The sequence below is a fragment of the Hemiscyllium ocellatum genome, chromosome 12 (genome assembly GCF_020745735.1).
Source record: "Hemiscyllium ocellatum isolate sHemOce1 chromosome 12, sHemOce1.pat.X.cur, whole genome shotgun sequence".
Classification (NCBI taxonomy): Eukaryota; Metazoa; Chordata; class Chondrichthyes; order Orectolobiformes; family Hemiscylliidae; genus Hemiscyllium; species Hemiscyllium ocellatum.
Window position 1 is genome coordinate 36,329,777 of NC_083412.1, and position 22,725 is coordinate 36,352,501.

At 40.1% G+C, this 22,725-nt stretch overlaps 1 protein-coding gene across 1 annotated transcript in view; it reads left to right on the top strand.

Moving 5' to 3' along the window:
• The window catches only part of LOC132820918 (cilia- and flagella-associated protein 47-like), a 491,537-nt gene that overhangs the window by 123,920 nt on the left and 344,892 nt on the right, over positions 1-22,725 (top strand). Inside the window, 7 exon segments of the mRNA XM_060833275.1 lie at positions 221-260; positions 1,701-1,801; positions 6,924-7,061; positions 9,702-9,975; positions 14,092-14,256; positions 16,171-16,252; positions 18,736-18,843. Of these exon segments, the coding sequence (XP_060689258.1) occupies positions 221-260; positions 1,701-1,801; positions 6,924-7,061; positions 9,702-9,975; positions 14,092-14,256; positions 16,171-16,252; positions 18,736-18,843 (908 nt within the window).

Genomic DNA, 22,725 nt, shown 5'->3' on the forward strand with positions numbered 1-22,725 from the left:
CTGTATTATAATTTACTGTTGCAAAATTTAATGAAAAAATGATTTGGTTTCAGTGACTGTATACTCCAAGCTAAAGTTCCAGAAGCAGAAACCGAAGAGGGGAATTGGATTAAGCCTTTTACTTGTCAGTTTCCTGAAGGCTCAACTTTGCCGTTTAGGAGTGAAACCATCAGGAGCATAACATGCTGCATTATCTTCTGTTCATTCTGTCCAATTTCAGTATCAACAAATGTTACGTTAATTGATCAAGACAGGAACAGGTAAAAAAATATCAGTACACAGAAGTGCATGCATATTATAGAGCTGTTGGATTTTAATGCATATAAATAAATTGACAAAAAGAAATATGTACCAGCAACTGAAATAGTAGTTAACCACATCCTTTACTTGACAAAATACCAATTTCTAGAGAGCCAATTTAGTTGACTGTGTTAAGTTATTATCCATTGATCATTTTTATGGACTCTGCAGTGTTCAGTGATGGTAATAAAAGTTGAATAGACTTCTTCGAAGAAGTCTATTCATATGCAAACAGATCCAATGTCAACACTGGGATAATAAACCTTCATTTGGTAATGTATGATTTTTTGAATAGATGCATCCAGGATTTGGCCAAACTGCATTCTTTCATTGCTGGCACCTAAAGCTGCTGTCCTTTAGAATTCCCCTAGATCTGTGCTGATCTGGACTGGATATGCTTTACTTCTTTGCAAATACTCTGAAGAATAAATAATTTGAATGTCCCTGTAATGATTAGAACTAGATTGATCTTGTTGACTATGAGATCCTTGCTTGGATTTACCTGGGCCATTCAGGAAGCCCAGGCTGACCACTATAAACAAGGGATTTAGAATCTCCTCAGTTCAGGACACTGACTCTGAGCTGACTAGGCAAAAGGATTCCTGATGAAAGGTTTTTGCCCGAAACGTCGATTTTCCAGCTCCTTCGATGCTGCTTGATCTGCTGTCCTTTTCCAGCACCACTCTGATCTAAACTCTGAGTTGACTGGCCATTGCCAGTGTCCTGTGTACAAGTAAATAAAGGATGACTTTGTGACAGGATACTGTCTCTGTGCACAAAACGTAAATGTGATGATCTCTATTCCGGATATCAAACTCTGTTTATGGCTTTACAAAGGAAAGCTGAAGTACTTTCTGAATTAAAAACAATGGGCTGTTCATCCTGTAGGGATTTAGCAGAGCACAGAATAGCTTGAATGTAATGGTTGTAATGCTATCCTGAAGTCACCAAACTCTTTCTTTAGAACTAATTTGGGGCTAATTTAAAAATCACACAACACCAGGTTATAGTCCAACAGGTTTATTTGTAAGTACTAGCTTTTGGAGCACTATTCCTTCATCAGGGATTAGTTTGACCATGACTGTCAAAGAAGGGGAGGAACTAATTTACAGTAGATAGGATTGCAAGGACAGGCTTGGGATAAAACCTCCAATTGTTCAGGCAGACAATAGCTAATTCCAAATCCCTCATCTTTATTAGCTAGCTTTGCTACATATTCCTTGGTACATTTACCTAATGAATATCTTTTGATCCTAGTCATGAAAATTTGGACTGATACAGTATCGAAATAATTAGACTGTTACTACACTTTGTATGTAAAGTGCTTTACTCAGATTGGATTATTAAATTTGATTTATTGTGCAATGTTTTTGACAAACTATACTATTGTCCTGATGCAGGTTCACCTTACCTGTCTCGGCATCTGCAGATAATTGCCTGTTATCTATATATAGATATATTGCCCTCCACAGTACAGACCAACATATTGTTCTCAAAACTGGTAAGTGGTCATAAAATTATTTTTTTATCAAACTAAATTAATATTAACCCTACTAATTTCCACAGGTGCTAACTGACTTGTTGAATACTTCCAGTATTTTCTCTTTTTGTAACCATAGTGCTGCTGGTCTATCTCAATAGACAATTGGAAGGTAGTTTGGGTAACATATAGGTAGAGGTAGCTGAAAATGTGTTGCTGGTTAAAGCGCAGCAGGTCAGGCAGCATCCAAGGAACAGGAAATTCGACGTTTCGGGCATAAGCCCTTCATCCGGGAGGAAGAGAGCTTCTTCAAGGAAGGCATCCTTGCAAGAGGATTCGCAGTAGGTTAAAATCTTCGAGTAAAAAGTGAGGTCTGCAGATGCTGGAAATCAGAGCTGAAAATGTGTTGCTGGTTAAAGTGCAGCAGGTCAGGCAGCATCCAAGGAACAGGAAATTCGACGTTTCGGGCATAAGCCCTTCATCCGGAGGTAGAGGTAGGTCATTCATCCCATTATTCCAACTCTGCCATTCAACGTGATCATACCCGATCCTTTATCTCAATACCATATCCCCATTCTGTCCCCTTATCCCTAAACAAATATAGTTTCTAGAAATCTAGAAATCTGGAAATGCATTCCGTGACTTCACCTCCGCAGCCTTTTGTGGAAGAGATTCCAGGAGTTCACCACCTATTAATTAACCCCTTATCATTGCACAAAACTAAATTTAGCTTTAGTCTGCCCTTGAGTTGGTTCCTCAATGTATTGGTCTAAAAATCCATAATGTAAGCCACATACTAATGCAAATGTGGTTTGACCAGATTATAGTTCAAAAGTATTAAACAAATGCCAGAGACCTGACCTTACCTTTCTTTACCTTACCTCACCTCTTGTTTCAGAGTGCCCACTATGCCTGCTGTTCTGAGTGATGCTGACTCCCTGTCTTAGGATCCTCAACACCCTGCTTCTCTCCAGGTCCAGCTTTACTTCCCCTATTAGAGTTTTCATTGTGAGGTGATGAGGTAACTAGAAACACATTAGCCTTCATTTCCTTTGTTCAGAGCTGTCTGGGCTGGAAACAGTCAGCTGATCTCCAATCCCTGTGTGTCAGATTTAGCTGGAATATATCTACACAGTGCAGAAGCTTTCAGAAATATGATCATGTGATCAACCTCAGCCATTTTTGAGTCCAGCAATGTTAGCCATTTTAAAAAGAAATAGATTTAAACCCAAATATGTGAAACTCAAATGTGGAGGTTTAATTTGAGATTACTGTTCATGGCCTCTGATAGATCTCCAAGTAAAAGCACTTCTAAGTAGCAAAAATAACAATATTACTGAATTTGCATTCATTTGAAATGGAATGTGACAAAGGCAATATTTTAAATTTAAATAAGGATAACTGTATGGGCATGAAAGCGGAACTAGCTGATGCTAATTGGGATATCAAGCTAAAAGATCAATAGAGAAACAGTGGCAGATATTAAAGGGACTATATTATAATACTTAAAATAGTACATTCCAACTGTAAAGAATAATTCCAAGAGAGGACCCACCATCTGTAGTTAATTAAAGAGTCATTGAAAATTTAAGGAAAAAAGCAATAGTCGCAAAAATGAGCAGCAGATAAAAGAGTTGGTCAGAATATATAGAACTGCAGCAAATGTCAACAAACAGGAGGAAGATATTATAGTATGGGAACAAGCTAGGTGGAAACATAAAAACAGTAAGAGTTTCCACAAATATCTAAAAAGGAACAAAGTAAGTAAAGTGAATATTGGTCCTCCAGGAAGTGAGTGTGGAGCCTGAAGAGGAAATAAGGAAATGATAGGCAAAATGAGTGAATATTTTGGTTCTGTCTTCAAAGAGGTGGCTTATGATGTATGTTAATTGATGTTAACTTTCCAAAATTTGTTAGAATCTGGAAAGGTTCAATCAGACTGGAAGTGGCAAATATAACCCCTCTATTTAGGAAGAGAATGAGGCAGGAAACAATAAAGTACAGCCCAGCCACCTTGATGACTGTCTTGAGTCTTTTTTTGATTAGTAGGGTGAGCTGAGGTCTCAGATGGCAATGTCTACTGACACCAGAACTGCAGGGCACTTCCTCAGAAACACGCACAGCTCCAGACCCACTATGTCATAGCATTGTGCACAAGCTCCAACACCCAGTATGTACACAGAACAGTGTGACATTGAAATGGGAATCGGATAGGGCTGGCGGGGGAGGGAGAATGAATGGTTGGACAGGGAGATGTAATGGAGGTTTTTCTCACCATCCTATCCACAAGCTTGATTTCTTCCCCCTCACCACAGTCCTGACCTCTTCTCCCACCACCACTGCCCTTTATTATGAGTGGAATTGAATATGAAAGTTACAAGATAATGCTTCATTGACACAGAGCATTGAAAGACCACATTTTGAATACTGTGTACACTTTTGATTTCCTTACATGTGCAAGGATATAATATGTCAGAAGCAGTTCTAATGAGGTTTTCTGGATTGATGCTTGGAATAAACACTTTGTCTTATGCGGAAAGATTGAACTGCCAGAGATGGAAATCTGGCCTGCATTTAATTACAGACCGTTAGCAATGTGATTGATTCTTTACTATCCTTTGAAATGACCTATCAAATCGTTACAGAAAATGGTCACTTGATAATGCAAGACTTCTGTGTTGGTAAAAAATAATTGCTAGGTGAAGCTTTTTGTCTTGCACTCAAGAGGACAAACACAAGATTAGCTGAACTTCAAAGGGAGCAGCCACTTTTGCTGCATGTAATAAGATTTCTGATTCACTGGCAAGTTAACTTTGATTTGTTGAGGAATTGTTTTGGAAAATGTCTTCTTACTTATGTTTAACATAAAATATGTACTATACGTTGGTGTGTTTTATCTGCAGAGGATAAGTGCCTGTAATAAATATATGTAATTTCAAGCAAGCATAAATGAGCACCACTTTATGAAGATGATGGCGGATTTTAATTTTGCTGTTAATGTAATTCTAAATGCACTCAGGGTTATTTAGTAAGTGCTGTTCAGTTGCAGAATCACACATAACATTAGACATTATGTTCTGAGTTTTGTAAACATGGGCTAGTTGAGTACAATCATTTGAACAAAATATTGGTGAACTGTTTACTTACAGAAAGTAAAATAACATATTTGAACATGCTGATAGTAGATGTTTGTGACCAGTTGATCAGTTAATTTAATGGGAGTAAAACAGCAGCCATTATTTATTAATATCATGCTTATTTTCTTTTATTTTAAATGATTAACTCAGTAATCATTTTCTGTTACAACTTCATTATTCTGGACTATTACGATGAGGTCTGTAGCCATGGATACAAATAAACTAATCCATGAAGCATAATGTTTTGCATGTTTCAATTTATTCTGCTATAATTCATGACTTAGAAGATTTACATGTATGGCGGTTCATAAAAATAGAAACTCCATCATCTAATTGGCATAGAGTATAGGAGTTAGGAGATCCTGTTGAAGCTGTGCAGGACATTGGTTAGGCCACTTTTGGAATATTGTATATAATTCTGTTCTCCCTCCTTTAGGAAGGATGTTGTGAAACTTGAAAAAGGTTCAGAAAAGATTTACAAGGATGTTGCCAGCACTGGAGGGTTTGACCTACAGGGAGAGGTTGAATAGGCTGGAGCTTTTCCTGGAGCTTTGGAGGCTGAGAGGTGACCTTATAGAGTTTTATAAAATCATGAGGGGCATTGATAGGGTGAATGAACAATTTCTTTTCCCTGGGATAGGGGAGTCCAGAACTAGAGGGCATAGGTTTAGGGTGAGTAGGGAAAGATTTAAAAGGGACCTAATAGGTAATGTTTTCACACAGAGGGTGGTATGCGTATGGAAGAGGAAGTGGTGGAGGCTGGTATAATTACAATTTTTAAAAGCTATCTCGATGGGTACATAAATAGAAAGGGTGAGAGGGATATGGGATAAGGATATCTGGTTGGCATGGACGAGTTGGACTGAAGGGTCTGTTTCCCTGCTGTACATCTCTATGACTATGACTGTAACATCTCTGTGTGAGTTTGGAATGATAAGAATAAAATTATACGTTTAAATTGAAAAGGCAAAACCTTAGATCATTCAGTAACTAAGCATATGGCTGGGAAGTTACCTGTGAATGAGCAGTGGATTGAATGATTCCAAACTAAAATTGCCCATGTATGAGGCAAATCAATGGGTATTTGACATTATCTTCTGTACTGGTTTGCAAAGGCTGTTTTGCTGTGGCATGTCAGAAACAGATTAAAAAATTGAAGTTTTAAAGACCAAGTTAAGAAAACTAATTGAGGACAAGAACACAAAAGCTAGTGACCACAGGGTAAGTGAAGAAAGACAGAACTATGAGCAAGAGGTACTATCTCTGAAATTCCAAAACCAAATAATCAGCTATTTGAGAAAAGAAGTGACAAATGGGAAAGAAATGTGTAAAACAGAGTGAGAACTTGAAAGACCCAACTAATTATCAGAAGAACATCTCAGAGAGAGAGAGAGACAGAGAGAGACAGACAGAGAAAGAGCCTGAGTGATCATTGGAAGAAGAATCCATAATCTCAGAAGCAAGGTGCTTCTGGAGATTTTGTGACGAGCTAGCAGTTTATTTAAGCCAGATGTTGGTGAAGTATTAATTGATGGAACTAAGGTAACATTTGAGCATTATGGCGCTAGATGTGAGTTATGCTTTCCGGATCACAAAGTCACAAAGCAGATGCTTTACAATGTTGTTATTATTGTTGTCTTTCTCTTTTTTAATTCATCTGTTTTGTAAATAACTTGCAATTATTATCTGAATCCATTTTAATTTTCCTGTAATCATTTTCAATCACTGGCAAAGTTGAAACTGTAGTCAAATAACTTTCCCCTATTAAGTGTCAATAATATTTTGAGTGAATTGATTGGTTCTGTAAATTTCAGGTTACAAGAACTTTAATAAGATACATTATAAAAGTCAGAAACTCTACTTCTCTCTTTACAAACTATCATGCTGCTTTAATGTTATACTACATTGTGTCATCCATCCCTCAAGTAAACCATGAGATTTTTCCAGTACTAATAAACAATAATAAACTATTGGCTTTTCCTCATAATATTTTATGTTCTTTTTAGGAACTAATGCAAGCAAACATGACAGTATTGGAAAAGTTATTCTACAACCCTATTACACTCCAGCTGCATCAACACGCAGTTCATCTACCATCACCAGATTCTCTCCTTCCACTTCTTCTTTTGAGGAATCTGTTACAGGTGAACTGTTGCCATTCTCAAAAATTGAATCTAAACTTGTCCAATTTTAATTTTTGTGTTTCATCTGGACTAACAAAGAATGATAAAATTTGATCTCTGACCCAGTTGGGCTAATGGTGATAAGGCTAAGGCTATGGATCCAGCCAGGAGGGATCCTGTCATACCAACAGTGGGGACAGTAAGGATACAGAGTTTCTGCATGCTCAGAGCAGGCCAATGCTGTACTTAAAGCAGCTGCAGGGCCCTATCTGGATAAGAAGTCTTTCCATTGATATTACTTGTGCTGGCTAAGTAGCTTAGGTTATTGGCAGCTGAAAATAAACACCAGAACTGCATCATGTATAAGTGATGGCTTGTGACACTGTCACTGACTAGCAATCCAAGTGCTTTGACTAGTACGCTGTGGATATGGATTAAAATCCCACCATGATCAGTTGAGGGTATAAGGAACTGGCAGAGGAGCTGAGGCCTAGTGCAAATCAAGGTAGGCTAGAGGGGTTGACTGGTCTATTCCTATTTTTAGTTCTTATGTTCTTCTGACATATAGACTTATGACTTACATATAGATGATTTGGAGTTGGGGACCGCACGTTGTGTGTCAAAGTTTGCAGATGACACTAAGATGAGTGGCAGAGCAAAGTGTGCAGAGTACTGTGAAACTTTGCAGAGGAACATAGATACTTTAAGCGAGTGGGCAAAGGTCTAGCAGATGAATACAATGTTAATACATGTTGAATCATTCATTTTGGTAGAATTAACAGTAAAAAGAACCACTGCTTGAATGGTAAAAAAATTGCAGCATGCTGCTGTGCAGAGGGACCTGGGTGTCCTTGTGCATGAATCACAGCAGGTTGATCTGCAGGTACAACTTGTAATTAGGAAGGCCACTGGAATTTTGTCCTTCATTGCTAAAAAGATTGAGTTTAAAAGCAGGGAGGTCATGTTGCAGCTGTACAGAGTGCCGGTGAGGCTAGATCTGGAGTCCTAAGTGCAGTTTTTGTCTCCTTACTAGAGAAAGAATGTACTGGCTCTGGAGGGGGTGTAGAGGAAGTTCACTAGGTTGATTCCAGACTTGAGGGGGTTGGCATATGAGGAGAGACTGAATAGACTGGGATTATATTCACTGGAATTTAGAAGAATTAGGGGGGATCTTATCGAAACATATGAAATTATAAAGGGAATAGATAAGATAAAGTAGAAGGATGTTTCAGGTGAAACGAGGACTAGAGGGCATAGCCTCAAAATTATGAGTAGGAGATTTAGGACTGAATTGAGAAGAAACTTCTTCACTCAGAGGGTTTTGAATCTATGTGATTCCCTGCCAAGTGAAGTAGTGGACACTACTTCAGTAAACGTTTTTAAAAACTAATGTAGTTTTTTTTGAACAATACAGGAATTAAGGTTTATGGTGAGAGGGTGGATAGCTGGAGCTGAGTCCACAAAAAGATCAGCCATGATCTTATTGAATGGTGGAGCAGGCTCAGTGGGCCAGATGGCCTACTCCTGCTCTTAGTTCTTATGTTCTTGTTACGTTATGACAGCTGGTGGAATTTAATTTCGATTAATACATCAGGAATATAAAACTAGTATCAGGAAAGGTAATCTTTAAACTATCACTGATTGTTGTAGATTTAGGAAGGACACTTGTCATTTTTTCCTGCACTGCCCTACATGTGTCTCCAGACCCACAGCAAGGTGGTTGACAATTAACTGCCTTCTGCAATGGCTTAACAAGCCACTCAGTCTGAAGTCAGTTACAGATGGGTAACAAGTATTGGCCTTGCTAGAAATGCCTCCATCACTTGAAAGACTGAAGACAATTGCCTGTAAAGTAAGTTAAAGTAAAACAAAATGGAAGTCAAAAGAGGCAGTCAAGCACTTAGTTAGATCTATATTGTAGAAATGATAGTTCCTGAGAAAATGGGGACAAAGTGTATATCCTGTACCTATTTCAGGTTTTTGAAAAAAAAAGTCTTGCCTTTCATTAGCTGTTCATAAGACCAGAAAAGTATGAAGTTGTACTGAATATTGCTGAACATTGTAATATGTTTTAAGATGCCATAGTATGTTTGGTTATGAAGAAGAATGGTATTTTATCCAATTTATTAAATATGTCAATTTTATTAATGACTAGGCATTATGACTATGGCTATGCTCCTCGAGCACCATGTTAGAAGTGATAGGACCATAGATAGCTTTTAAAATGTAATAAGGTTGTTTGTTTTCAAAAAGGAATGTTCAGGAACTGAGTCCTTAATTTATTCACCTTTTTCGATATTTTGCATATTCTTTAGTTTTGTCAGTGATTGTCTCAAGTATGAAATTTTCTGAGATTTGATCTGCCATTAAGCATAACCTATCTCATTGCCTTTTTTTTATTAAACGATTTATATTTGCTTAGCTATCATTGGTGCTTGGTGATGTTGTTTCTGTATACAATTTGCTGCACAATATTGCACTGTATCTCCTTGCTTATGCAATTAGATTCAGTATTTCATGGTTATTACAGATTAAATCACAAACTGAATTTGCAAAACATATTTCTGTTTCTTTAAAAAGTAAATTTTTTGCTTTGCTGAGGCATAACACAATTGTATTAACGTTATAAAGCCCCTGAAATGCATATCTTGTTTATTACAGATAGTTCTAGAAATGCAGATTCCAAAGTAGAAAAGAAAGACGCAGAGAGTGAAGCTGAGCTATTAGGCAGGAAGAACTATTTGGGAGATCTCCTGTTTTCTGCTGAGAATATTACGGAAGATATTTTCTATCAAAGGGTTCTGAATGCAGTACGGACTTGGTTCACTCTTTTTGGTTGGCCAAATGGCATGAATCCTGTTTCTATACCAGAGTCGCTGCGAAGGTAAGTATCACAAATGATTAAATCTTGTGGTAATGGAGAATTGTAATTATCGTTCTTCAATAAGTCCATCAATGTTTGAACAGTTAGATCAAGCCTTGAGCAAAAAAGGTAAAACCTGTGATTAACATCCAGGGGTCTCAATGTATTTCGCGATGTAAGGAAATGACACCTTAGTGGGCGGCATGGTGGCACAGTGGTTAGCACTGCTGCCTCACAGCGCCTGTAGACCCGGGTTCAATTCCCGACTCAGGCGACTGACTGTGTGGAGTTTGCACGTTCTCCCCTTGTCTGCGTGGGTTTCCTCTGGGTGCTCCGGTTTCCTCCCACAGCCCAAAGATGTGCGGGTCAGGTGAATTGGCCATGCTAAATTGCCCGTAGTGTTAGGCAAGGGGTAATATGTAGGGGTATGGGTGGGTTGCGCTTCGGCGGGTCGGTGTGGACTTGTTGGGCCGAAGGGCCTGTTTCCACACTGTAAGTAATCTAATCTAATCATGAAATGAGGCAGCATATAAACAAATGATGAGGTAATCTATCTGAAGTGGCATACACTGAGGGGTGATTATTGGTCAGGATGCTACTGTGCCATCATAGGGTGCTTGTTGTGTAAGAGAGGGATTTCTGGACTATTATTTAGTATTTCACTAAAAGGACTGCTTGTCAAGTAATGTATCAGTATTTCACTGAGGTGTCAGCCTAGATTATTGAATGGACTTTCTGGCAGTGTACGAGAGTTGAATCAGAAGTGTTGAGATGGGCTGTGGGTACATCTGTATGGGAGGGGGGGTCAGGAGATTTGCGTCAAGTGGGATGTCAGGGCAGGGGTTGGAGGTCTCCAGAGGGTCTGAGGGGAGTTGTGGATTGGACCTGGGCATTAACCAGACATTGGGTTGATGTATGAATAGGAAAATCCAGTAGGAGAAAGTAAGGACTGCAGATGCTGGAGATCAGAGTCAGGAGTGTGTTGCTGTGAAAGCACAGCAGGTCAGGCAGCATCCGAGGAGCAGGAAAAATCAACGTTTCAGGCATAGGCCCTTCATCAGGAATGAGACTTGTGGGTCGAGGCTGAGAGATAAATGGGTGGGAGGTGGGGTGGGTAGCTGAGAAAGCAATAGGTCAATGAAGGTGAGGGAGAAGGTGATAAATCAGAGGGAGAAGTGGTGGACAGGTCTGGAGTGCGGTGCCAAGTTAGAGGCTTGGGATTGGGATAATGTGGGGGGAGGGGAAATGAGGAAGATGTTGAAATCCCCATTTATCTTGTGTGGTTGCAAGGTCCCAAGGTGATTATGAGGTGTTCCTCTTCCAGGCGATGGGTGGTAACAGTTTGGCAGTGGAGATGCCACAGTACCTGCATGTCCTTGATGGAGTGGGAGGGGGGAGTGGGTGCAGGTGTCCCAGAGATGTTCTCTGAAATGATCCGCAAGAAGGTCTCCTGTCTCCCCGATGTAGAGGAGACCACACCGGGTGCAATGGATGCAGAAGAGGATATTGGTAGAGGTACAGGTAAATTTTTCATGGATGTGGAAGAATCTCTTGGGACATTTGACAGAGGTGAGGGGAGTGGTGTGGGTGCTGGTTTTGCACTTGCTGCAGTGGCAGGGAAAGGTGCCGGGAGTTGGGTGTGGGCTGGTGGGGGTGTGTGGACCTGATGAGGGAGTCACGGAGGGAATGGTTCCCTCTCTACACCTATCAGTGTTCTAGAGAGAACAACTCCACTGCCCCATGGCTGAACACTTCAACTCCCCCTCCCACTCCATCAAGGACATGCAGGTCCTGGGCCACCTTCATTGCCAAACTGTTACCATCCAACGCCTGGAGGAAGAATGCCTCATAGTCCGCCTTGGGACCGTGCAGACATATAGGATAAATGTGGATTTCAACAGCTTCCTCATTTCCCCTCTCCCATATTATCCCAGTCTCAAGTCTTCAACTCGGCATCGCCCTCTGGACCTATCCGTCACTAATCCCCCCCCACACCCCCTCCTCCCCACCCCTCCTCCCTCTGACCTATCACTTTATCCCTCACGTTCATCCACCTATCACTTTCTCAGCTACCCACACCACCTCTCACTCATTTATCTCTCAGCCCTGGCCCACAAGCATCATTCCTGATGAAGGGCTTATGCCCGAAATGTCGATTCTCCTGCTCCTTGGATGCTGCCTGACCTGCTGTGCTTTCCCGGCAACACACATTCGACTGGGAAAATCCAGTGGTGAGTTGGAGAGTGAGGCTGGGGACAGCTAGTTTAGAAATCACCTGGAAGTGAGAGAGATCAGGAGATCAATTCCTTTAACTTTTCTTGGGTAACTATTAAGCTCAGCAAGTCAGATGTCTCTGAAGTCTCCAATACCAACAGAGAGGTGGGGATCATTTTGGACAGTTACAGACATTGTAATTACCTATTGAAAATTTCTACAATTCAACGCAGCACAGGAACAGGCCCTTTGGCCCATCAAACCTGCACTGATTCCTAATCCTTATATAGACCTGCTACTTATTGCCCATACACAGTTTCTAACCTTCTGTTTGCAGCTTCCCACTCCATTCATGTGAGTATCAAGATACACCTTAAACATTGCTAATGTGCCGACTTACACCACCTCAACTGGCAGTGCATTTCAGGCGCCCACCACCCTCTGTGTGAAAGAGTTTCCCTGCACTTTTCCTGAAAGTTTCTACCTCTCACCTTGAACTTGTGCACCCTCTTTGGTTGACATTTCTACCTCTCATAATTTTGTAGACCTCTATCAGGTTGCCCCTCAGCCTGTCTTTCCAGTGAAAATAATCTGAATTTAATCAACCTCCCCTCATAACTAAAACCCTCCAGATCAGGCAACGTTCTGGTCAGCTTCTCTGCACCTTCTCCAAAGCATCCACGTCCTTCTGGTAGTGCGACGACCAGAACTGCACGTAATATTCCAAATGTGGCCTAACTAAAGTTTTATACAGTTGTAATAGAACTTGCCAACTTTTTTATTTGATGCCCTGACAGAGGAAGGCAAGCACGCTTAATGTATTTGTGACCACCTTATTCACCCATGTTGCCACTTTCAGTGATCTATGGAACTGTATGTCCAGATTCCTCTGTACATCAATGCCCCTAAAGGTTCTGCCACACTGTAGAATTTGCACTTGCATTTGATCTTCCAAAGTGCATTTGTCCAGATTAAAATTCATCTGTCATGTCTCTGCCAAAATCTGCAATCTATCTAAATTCCACTCTATCCTTTTGAGCAATTCCTTGGGAATCAGCAGTGTTGGGGTATCTGCACAATTAATTAATTACAGTGATTAACCAAACTTGCATCTTTTGAGTTCTCCTCCGTTATTCATAAAATATTGAACATGTACATTTGTTTTATGAAATTAAATATTGGGAAGACAGAAGCCATTACCTTCTGCCTCTGTCATACTTCTTTTACTCCGTAATCCTAATCCAGGACATAAACTTCTGAAAACATCATCCATGCTTACTTCACTATTCGAACATTTTCCTTTATCAGCTGTCCTATAAATTACTGCATCAATTTAAGACTAACTGAACTCTGCTGACCAGTCCCTCACTCCCACTAAATCCTGTTCATCCATCACTTCTCTATTTGGAAAGCTCTTTGTTGATCCTTTACTGCTGTTTTCACTTTTAAATGTTGTGCCAATGCTAAATAAAAACAAAAAGAATAGACTGAATACAGATTAGAAGAGATTTATACAAAAGGTGAGAAATAGGAGGTAAATATTGAGGTCAAGATAACAGCAGAAATATACAAAGAATACTGAGAGAAACAAAGAGGTTCTAAAAGACTAAGACAGAAATAGAGACCAGAAATTAGTTAATTACAGGATAAGAGATTTTTCTAATCTTTATATGTATTATAATAAATTGATTATTTTATGCTGTCATGTTGTGGCTTTAATAAAGGTCACATCCTTTCTGATTTTGAAGAGGAGTCATGGACAGAGTGTGTATGTTTTTCCAATACCTGTGATCAGTATGTTTCATATGGAACACAGTGTGCATTTTCTTGCTCTGTCAGTCATTGTGTATTTCAATGAAATGGAGAATTGTAACTTTAGAGCTTCGACTAAACTGTGAAACTACTAGTAACAGTAAAGTAAAGGAACTCTAGAGTGTTATATGCATCTGAATATTAAAATTCTCCTCAATACAGCACAGAACATATCGGTAGAGATACAAAGACAATTTATGAAATGCTAAACCATCTGAGCGGCCAGTGGCTGCCAGGATTCACTGGAAAGAAACCATTGCTTGGTGACCCTATGGAACGTTTACTACAATTGCACTGGCAATATTCAACACTGTTTACATTCTTAAAGTAGGTGGATATCTTTTTGTTTTAATATGTGGTTGCTTTGCTAATTTAATGTGTTATAACTTATGGTTTTAGATGTGTTTTGAATTCTGTACTGCATTCATCTCCCAGAAGGAGATGAGGAACTTATTGAAGATGCTCCCCCTTGACTGTTACAAAAATAAAGTACAATCATGATTAAAAATCTGAAATAAAAACAAAATATGTAGGAAGTACACAGCAGGATAGGTGACATCTTTAAGGAGAAAAATATCGATAACTGGCAGAATTTAATGCTAGTGGGAAGGGGCAGATGACTGACAATGCTGCCATTTCCCACAATTTCATGAGGCCCTTCTGAGGTGGGAAGCAAGGCAATTTACGTACAACCTGGAAGTACAAGGGCAGCAGATGCATGCAACGCCATCATTTGCAAGTTCCACTCTGAAGGCACACTCCATCCTGACGTGAAATTCAATTCTGATTTGGAACCACATTATTATTTCTCTGCTGTTGCTGTGCCTAAAGGGGCGGTGATGATGTAATGCTAATGTCATTGAATTGGTAATCCAGAACCTCAAGGTATTGTTTCGGGGACATGGATTTTTAAATTTGAAATGTGAAATTTGAATTCATTAAAAACCTGAAATGCAAACTAACCTAATGATGATGATGTAACCATCGTCAACAGTTATAAAAAACATTGGTTTCAATAGTTCCTTTAGGATAGGAAATCTGCCATTCTTGCCTGTTCTAGCCTATATGTGAATTCAGATTCGCTGCAGTGTGGTTGACTGTTAACTGCCCTCTGGGCAATTAGGAATGGGCAATAAATGCTTGTCTAGCCAGTGATGCCCACATCCCATGAACATAAAAATAATTCCTGCAACTCCCCTTCTAATAGTACTGTGGTTTATATACAAGTTGCAGTGGTACAAGAAAGTAAAACATCTCCACCATTAAATAATGTCCCTGCCAATGATGCTTACATCCCATTCATGAATGAAGAAAAAATTCTCTCTTAGACACATGTTATTTTGACTTTGATCTATGTTATGCTTCCTTCTTTGTTGCTGTTTCAAAATCCAACACATTACTACCATTTTCTGAGGAGATCTAGAACCATAGAATAGAATAATAAAATCATAGAATCCCTACAGTGCAGAAAGAGGCCATTCAGCCCTTTGAGTCTGCACTCACCCTCCAAAGAGTAATCCACCTCGACCCATCTCCCAACCCCATCCCTCTAGCTTTGCATGAGGGTTTTATCAAGGCTAACCCATCTAACCCGCATATCTCTGGACACTATGGGGCAATTATTTGAACCGCCAATCTACCTAGCTCTACATCTTTGGACTGTGGGAGGAAACTAGAGCACCTGGAGGAAATCCATGTGTAGAAATGTGACATATAGTTTATGTATAATCGATGATATTCCTAGTTGAAATAATTGTGTTAATTTCTCCAGGCAGATATTTGTGACAAATTTTTGTTCTCACAATAACGATTCATTAGTACTAATTCTCCCATTCACCATGTTTGGAAAGAAAACCCTGATTCTTTTTCTTTACTTAAATGAATTGTTCTCAAGGAGAGGACTATCACCTTCAAGGGAACAGCCCTATTTGTTTAACTTGTATTGGTGCCCAGGAGAATATGAACATTGTCAAAACATTTTTCCCACAGGCAAATGTAGACATTATCCAATCATACTCTTCAGCTCCCACCTTCAGGTTGTAGTAGATTATATTTTCCAGCCGTTAAATATAAAATTCTATTATCTGAGGACTTTCCTATTTCATAATTGTAATAATTCTGTCCAGAAATAACATGGCATTTTCCCCTCGGTACTGTAAAACAGAAGACACATGTAGTCGTTAGTTTTTGGGCATAATGAATGGCATTTTTTTCCTACATTTTAATTATACATTATTACAGAGTTCAAGGAGCTTGTCTTGCTCACGTGAAACCAGAATTCTTACTTGAACCTGAACAGTTTAAACAATGGAACCAGCTACAGGTAGGGATCCTACATGTTTGGTCAGCAAATAAGAGATTTACTGCTAAATTTATGGCAACACAAATCTTTCTGGTCCCCCTCATCATTCCGTCTGTAATGTGACATCATTCAAAACTGCTGTCCATGCCCTAACTCATACCGACTGCTTCTCAGCCATTTTTCCTGTGCTTTCTAACTTATCTTCATTCACAGTGAAGCACCACTCCAATTTTAAAACTCTCACCCTTGCTTTCACATCCTTCAATGACTTTGCATCTCCCTCTGTCTGATTTCCATCAGCCTTATAGCCACCCAAGATGTTTGCTGTGCACTAATTCTAGTCTCATGAGAATTTCTGACATTGATTGTTCCATAATTGTCATCTGTCACCTCAACTAACAAGGACTAAAGCTCTGGAATTCACTTCCTGAAGTTGTCAGTATCTTGAGTTTTCTTTCATTTTAAAATATGCTCACCAAACTAATCTTTTGATCATTGGGCCTAATTTTTTCCATGGTTTGCTATCAGTTTATTTCAACAATACATGTATAGTGTTTTGGGCTTTTATTCTGTTAAAGACAAAAAAAACTGCAGATGCTGGAATCCAAAGTAGACAGGCCTCTTTTAGACATGACCATCCTGGGCCTCCTCCAGTACCAAAACAAACCACAGCTCCTACTGGAGGAACACCACCTTATCTTCTGCCTGGGTACCTTACAGCCAGGAGGGCTCAACATTGAGTTCTCCAATTTCAAATAATCTCCCTCCCCATACCATGACTCCCTTCCCAGCTTCTCCCCCCTCCCTTCCACTGCTCCGTGCCACCAAACGGATTCAGTCCTCCCATTGACCAACCAGGTCTATCTGTCTTCACCTATCCCCACTTCACGACCCTGCCCCCTCTCCCCCTTTATCTGCAGCTCCCCCCATACCTGAAGAAGGGTTACACCCGAAACATCAACTTCTGCATTTCCTGACGCTGCCTGGCTTGCTGTGTCCTTCCAGCCTTGCCTGTCTACTTGACCCTGTTAGAGACAGTAACATTGCAAGTTGTTGTTTATGGGTAACTGCACTTCACTCTACTTTGAAATTATTTTTGTAAAGAGGTAAATGATAGCATTTTAATGACCGTCTTTGTAAACTCAATTATTATTGTATTTGTGTTATTCTTGCAGTGTTATCTACTTTGTAAAATATTTTTGATATGCAAAGTAGCACAGTTCTTCGTGTCGTGGAGTAGATCTAATCTGATAAGATTACCATCAGTACTTTTATTCACAGTTCTTTGTAAAGTCAAACATAACAGAAATCACAATATACTCCAGTCATCCTGCGTTTTGCAGAGAAACAATCTGCACTGAAACCTCATTGGATCATTATGCGTATTGGTCCAAAATGTACATTCAGCTGTCCAGCATCTGACATGCTCACGCCAAATCAGAGCTTTCATCAGATTGCTCAGGTGCACCAAAGAGGAAAATTATGTAGGAGGAGCTTCTTGCTCAGTGAGCAGGCTTCCATGCAATTCTACCTCCTAGCTGTCCACTACATTCTATGGCCAGGCAATCCAACATACCCAAGAATATAGAGTCATAGAGATGTACAACATGGAAACAGACCCTTCACCAGGAAGCCTCTTCCAAGGTGGCCTACTTTGAAGAAATTCTCCTCCTCTCTCACACCTGAGATGCTGCCTGACCTGCTGTGCTTTTCCAGCACCACACCCCTCGACTCTAATCTCCAGCATCTGCAGTCTTCACTTCCTCCCTGTTCTATTCAAACCTGAATATGAGAAACAGATGAAATAGTTTATCTTAAACTATTCAGCAGGCTCATAGACATCTCTACAACGAGAAATATGGGGTTAATATTGTGGGTCAAGTTCTCACAGACATCTTGTTATTCACGTAATAAAACCATTTTATAGCTTTACCTTTTATGTTTCATTCATTCCCATCCTTACTGCAAAATTTCATTAGCTCATGTTACAAATGGATGAAAGAGGATTATAATACCTTGTTCCACACTTTGAGCAATGTCAAATTATTAGCACATTTGTACCGCATCTGTTTCCGCTGCTATACTATAGTAGCACTTTTCATGTTATTATTCACAGGAAAAGTGAAGTAATGTATACCCGATTATTACAATCATTGTCGTAAAATAGCCTTTGAATATTAACAACAAAACTCAACCATTCTTTCCGAAATTGGTTTTGTGTTATTAAAGTATTATACTTGAAAGACGCTGCTAAACAGTAAATCTGTCTTCATTCTCATTATCTACATTACACTAGGATCAAAGATCTAGAGTATTCTCTTACAGATAAAGAGTATGCATTTGGATGATTTATGCTAAAAACATAATATTTGATTTTATATAAACCTTTTTTAAAACAAACTTTAAATCAAAAACATAGCCACAAGGGATGTTCTTTAAATCTTTTACCTGTGTAAGCATGGGCAAAACAGCACTGTGCCTAAATTACATTTTGCTTTTTTTAGGGTTGTTCGCAGATCACTGAAAGCACTGAAATCTTTAAACTAGGTGATGGTGTGTTTGAGTCTGTCAGTAAACGTTCATGGACTGACTTGCTGCTACAGATCTACAAGGTAAAATATATAAAGACACATCATGTGGTTGTTTAGAGCTGACATTATTAACTGCATTCAGTATGTAGTCTGAACATTATATCCTAGTTATCTGGATATCTCAATGTTGAACTGGTTTAGATTTACTGATAATTCTTGCATCTTGTGCTTCTTTGAAAATATAAGGGAGTACTGTAAGACAATTTTAAATTTATTCAACAGCAATATATATTCAATTACTTTAACTAGAAGAGCTGTAAGTTTTTAAAAGTTGACTGTTTGGAATCATTGGCTGCTCTTGGGAGCAGGAAGACGTGGCGAAGGGAGCTGAATTGGGCAAGAAGCCAAAACCTTGATTCCCAGTGGTCATTTGAAAGTTTCCAATTAAGTTCTCTGAATTGAAAGGTCATAGAGCTTCCCAATAGCAAGAATCAGGAAGCCTTTTTGCATGTATTTGCATGTAATGCCTATTAAAAGCCAGCAGACCAGAATTCCTTGTTAAGTTCTACATGAGTGATGCGTTCAATTCATGACTGCTTAAAGCCACAATACTCACTTTCCTGGCCTTTTGAATGAGTAGCTCTGGGGAGCATTTGTCAATGATATGCCATGATTGAGAGAAGCTGGCTGTGGTCGAAGAGGATGAACAAGGGGTCTGGCTGAGAGTGGAAGCATCTAGTGCGTCTGGGCAAGGGTAGAAAGGTGGAAGGAAGGCAGGCTGACTGAGCAAGGGAGGCAAACTGAACAATGAAGGATGGGTGGGCCAGAATGTTTTGCTGCAGGCTTCTTCACTCAAGTAATGCTCCTAACTTGCAGTGAGTGAATGCTGTCCAGGTGACCTTTAAGTATGGTGCTTGGGTCCCATGAACAAAGACCATTAAAAAAACCAGCTAATGGAACACATTGCTTGACTTGTATGTTTCAAATTGGAGTTCAATCTATATGATCATTTGCAAGTGTTACATTATTTTCTATTGGATGTTCCCACTGGAAACTCTTCAACCCCCACAAGGTAATGGGGGGAGCATCTAAAGATAGAAGAAAGTAGGCACAGAAGCAAGTTTTTGATCATAAGAGCCACACCACCTTCTTTAATTAATTCAATAGTCTCTGTGAATCCCCATACCCATCTCCAGTAAATTTACAAAGCTCATTGTGCTACTCTAGGATATGTCAAAGATTAGATTACTTACAGTGGGGAAACAGGCCCTTTGGCCCAAGAAGTCCACACCGACTCGCCGAAGTGCAATCCACCCAGACCGATTCCCCTATATTTACCACTTCACCTAACACTACGGGCAATTTAGCATGGCCAATTCACCTAACTTGCACATTTTTGGACAGTGGGAGGAAACCGGAGCACCTAGAGGAAACCCATGCTGACACGGGGAGAATGTGCAAACTCCACACCGTGCTGCCCACAAGCTGGTAGATCCTAGGACTAGATGCTCTTTTGTACCTCCTTCAATATTTTAATAATTAATTCTGTAAGTGGCCAAATCTCTCTCTGCCAAGTAAATGGGTGGCACAGTGGTTAGCACTGCTGCCTCACAGTGCCAAAGACCCAGGTTCAACTCCCGCCTCAGGCAACTGTCTGTGTGGAGTTTGCACATTCTCCCCATGTATGCATGGGTTTCCTCCCACAGTCCATAAATGTGCAGGTTAGGTGAATTGGCCCTGCTAATTTGCCCATAGTGTTAGATGTAGGGGAATGGGTCTAGGTGGGTTGTTCTTCGGAGGGTCAGTGTCGACTTGTTGGGCTGAAGGGCCTGTTTTCACACTGTAAGTAATCTAATCTCCTCCTTGCCTCACTCTGCCACCAGCTTCGGCAGGCTCCTTCCACACGGATTGTGTAACATGTTACCACCTAAGAAAAACTGAACCCCTGTCAAGCAGAAATTAGGTTCTTTTCTGCATCTCCTACCCAACCCTCTACTCCAGAATATATTCCAGGAAGGAAATGTAGCAGGTTCTGACTGCCATGGGCTATGGTGAAATGATGGTAGAATCAGGTGAGATGTTTGGCGAAGCCCATCTTGATGTTGAGATCATCGCATCTCATCTTGCTTGTGAAATGGCAAGATTCTTGCATGGGAGCGGCAAGGTTCCAATTGATGCTCTTTATTGCTTGTTAAATATCTTTTTAACAGTCCAACTTGCCATCCATTGAGCATTTAGAATTATAGAATCCCTACAATGCAGGTAGAGGCGTTTCAGTCCATTTGGCCAACTTAGTAAACTCACCAACAAACTAGCAATTAGGAAAACCCAACATGGAATTCAACGAGATTTCTTGGTGGTTTGAACTTGCCACTTGCTCCAAAATATCTTAATGTTGGACATTGGGCATCGGCATCTCCATGGACACTGATTACATGCACCCCATATAAATCGGCATTGTTATTCAATGTGTGCCCACCTATAAGAATTCTATTAGCACATCTCGGATCCACATATGTGCAGGATACTTCTGAACTTCAATCATTCACCTCAGGCTGAACAAGAAGCTACAGCAAAGACACTGTATGCTTCGTCAGACATATGTAGCTCATGGATTGGATCAGGCTGCCTCTCCAGGCTCCTCATTCCCTGTCATTGTGCTCACTCACTCTGAGCCTACCTGGATGTTTGCAGTATCCCTGCCTTGCATTTCCTTGCCTTTCCTTTTTGCACATTGCCCCTTACCCAGAGTTATTTGACCCATATTGTTATTGTTCTGTCATGCCTTTTGATGCAGACACAAAGCCAGGAAATTAGTCACTGATCATTGAGGTCACAGGCCTCAGCCCACTCAATAGAAAGAGCCTTCATGAAGGGATTGAAGCACAATAAGTCAAGGGCAGCCTCCAATACCAGTCTAGGCTTCTCTTGGTAGTCATAGTTATGATTCTTTGCTCATAAGAGATGAGGATTGGAATGAATGGCTGCACACCAACCAGCTTGACTCTTTCTGCCTAATTGTGGATTGTTATGCTCTTGGAATGAGAAAGAGGTAATATTATGGAAAGTAAAAGTGTGTGCCATAGTTATGACTGCTGCTGTAAGTGGTGAGGTTTCCTGAACAAGCCAATAGGCTGTACAGTGGGCAGGCAGGGTTAATGGTGTTTCAATGTGGGGTAGATGAAAGTGAGTGGGGAAGATGTAGGCAATTGTGAGAGTGGTAGAACACAAGCTTTGGTGGGATGTAGCTACAGTAGCAGAGATGAAATGAGCGTGAAGTACTGGAGAGAAATGGTAGTACTTACATTGGTGGAATAGATAAGGGCATTGACCTTCTTCTTATACTGATGGGCATTCATCCAGATGGCTGAGACTGAGTCACAGAGTCATACAGCATGGAAATAGACATTTTGGTCTAACTTGCCGATGCTGACTGTCTTTTCCAAACTAAACTATCCCCATTTGGTTGCATTTGGCCCATTTTCCTCTGAATCTTTCCTATTCATGTCCCTGTTGAAATGTCTTTTAAATGTTGTACCTGTATCCGCATCTACCACTTTCTCTGGCAGTTCATTCCATAAGACCATAACATCATAAGACATAGGAATGGACGTAAGGCCATTTGGCCCATGAAGTCCATGCTGCCATTCAATCATTGCTGATGGGCATTTCAATGCCACTTACCCACACTCTCCCCGTATTCCTTAATTCCTTGCGAGATTAAGAATTTATCAATATCTGCCTTGAAGATATTTAATGTTCCTGCCTCCACTGTACTCTATGGCAATGAATTCCACAGGCCCACCACTCTCTGGCTGAAGAAATGTCTCCTCATTTCTGTTTTAATTTGACCTCTAATTCCAAAGCTGTGTCCATGGGTCCTAGTATCCCTGCCTGACGGAAGTAATTTCCCAACATCTCCCCTATCTAAGCCATGCATTATCTTGTAAGTTTCTATTAGAT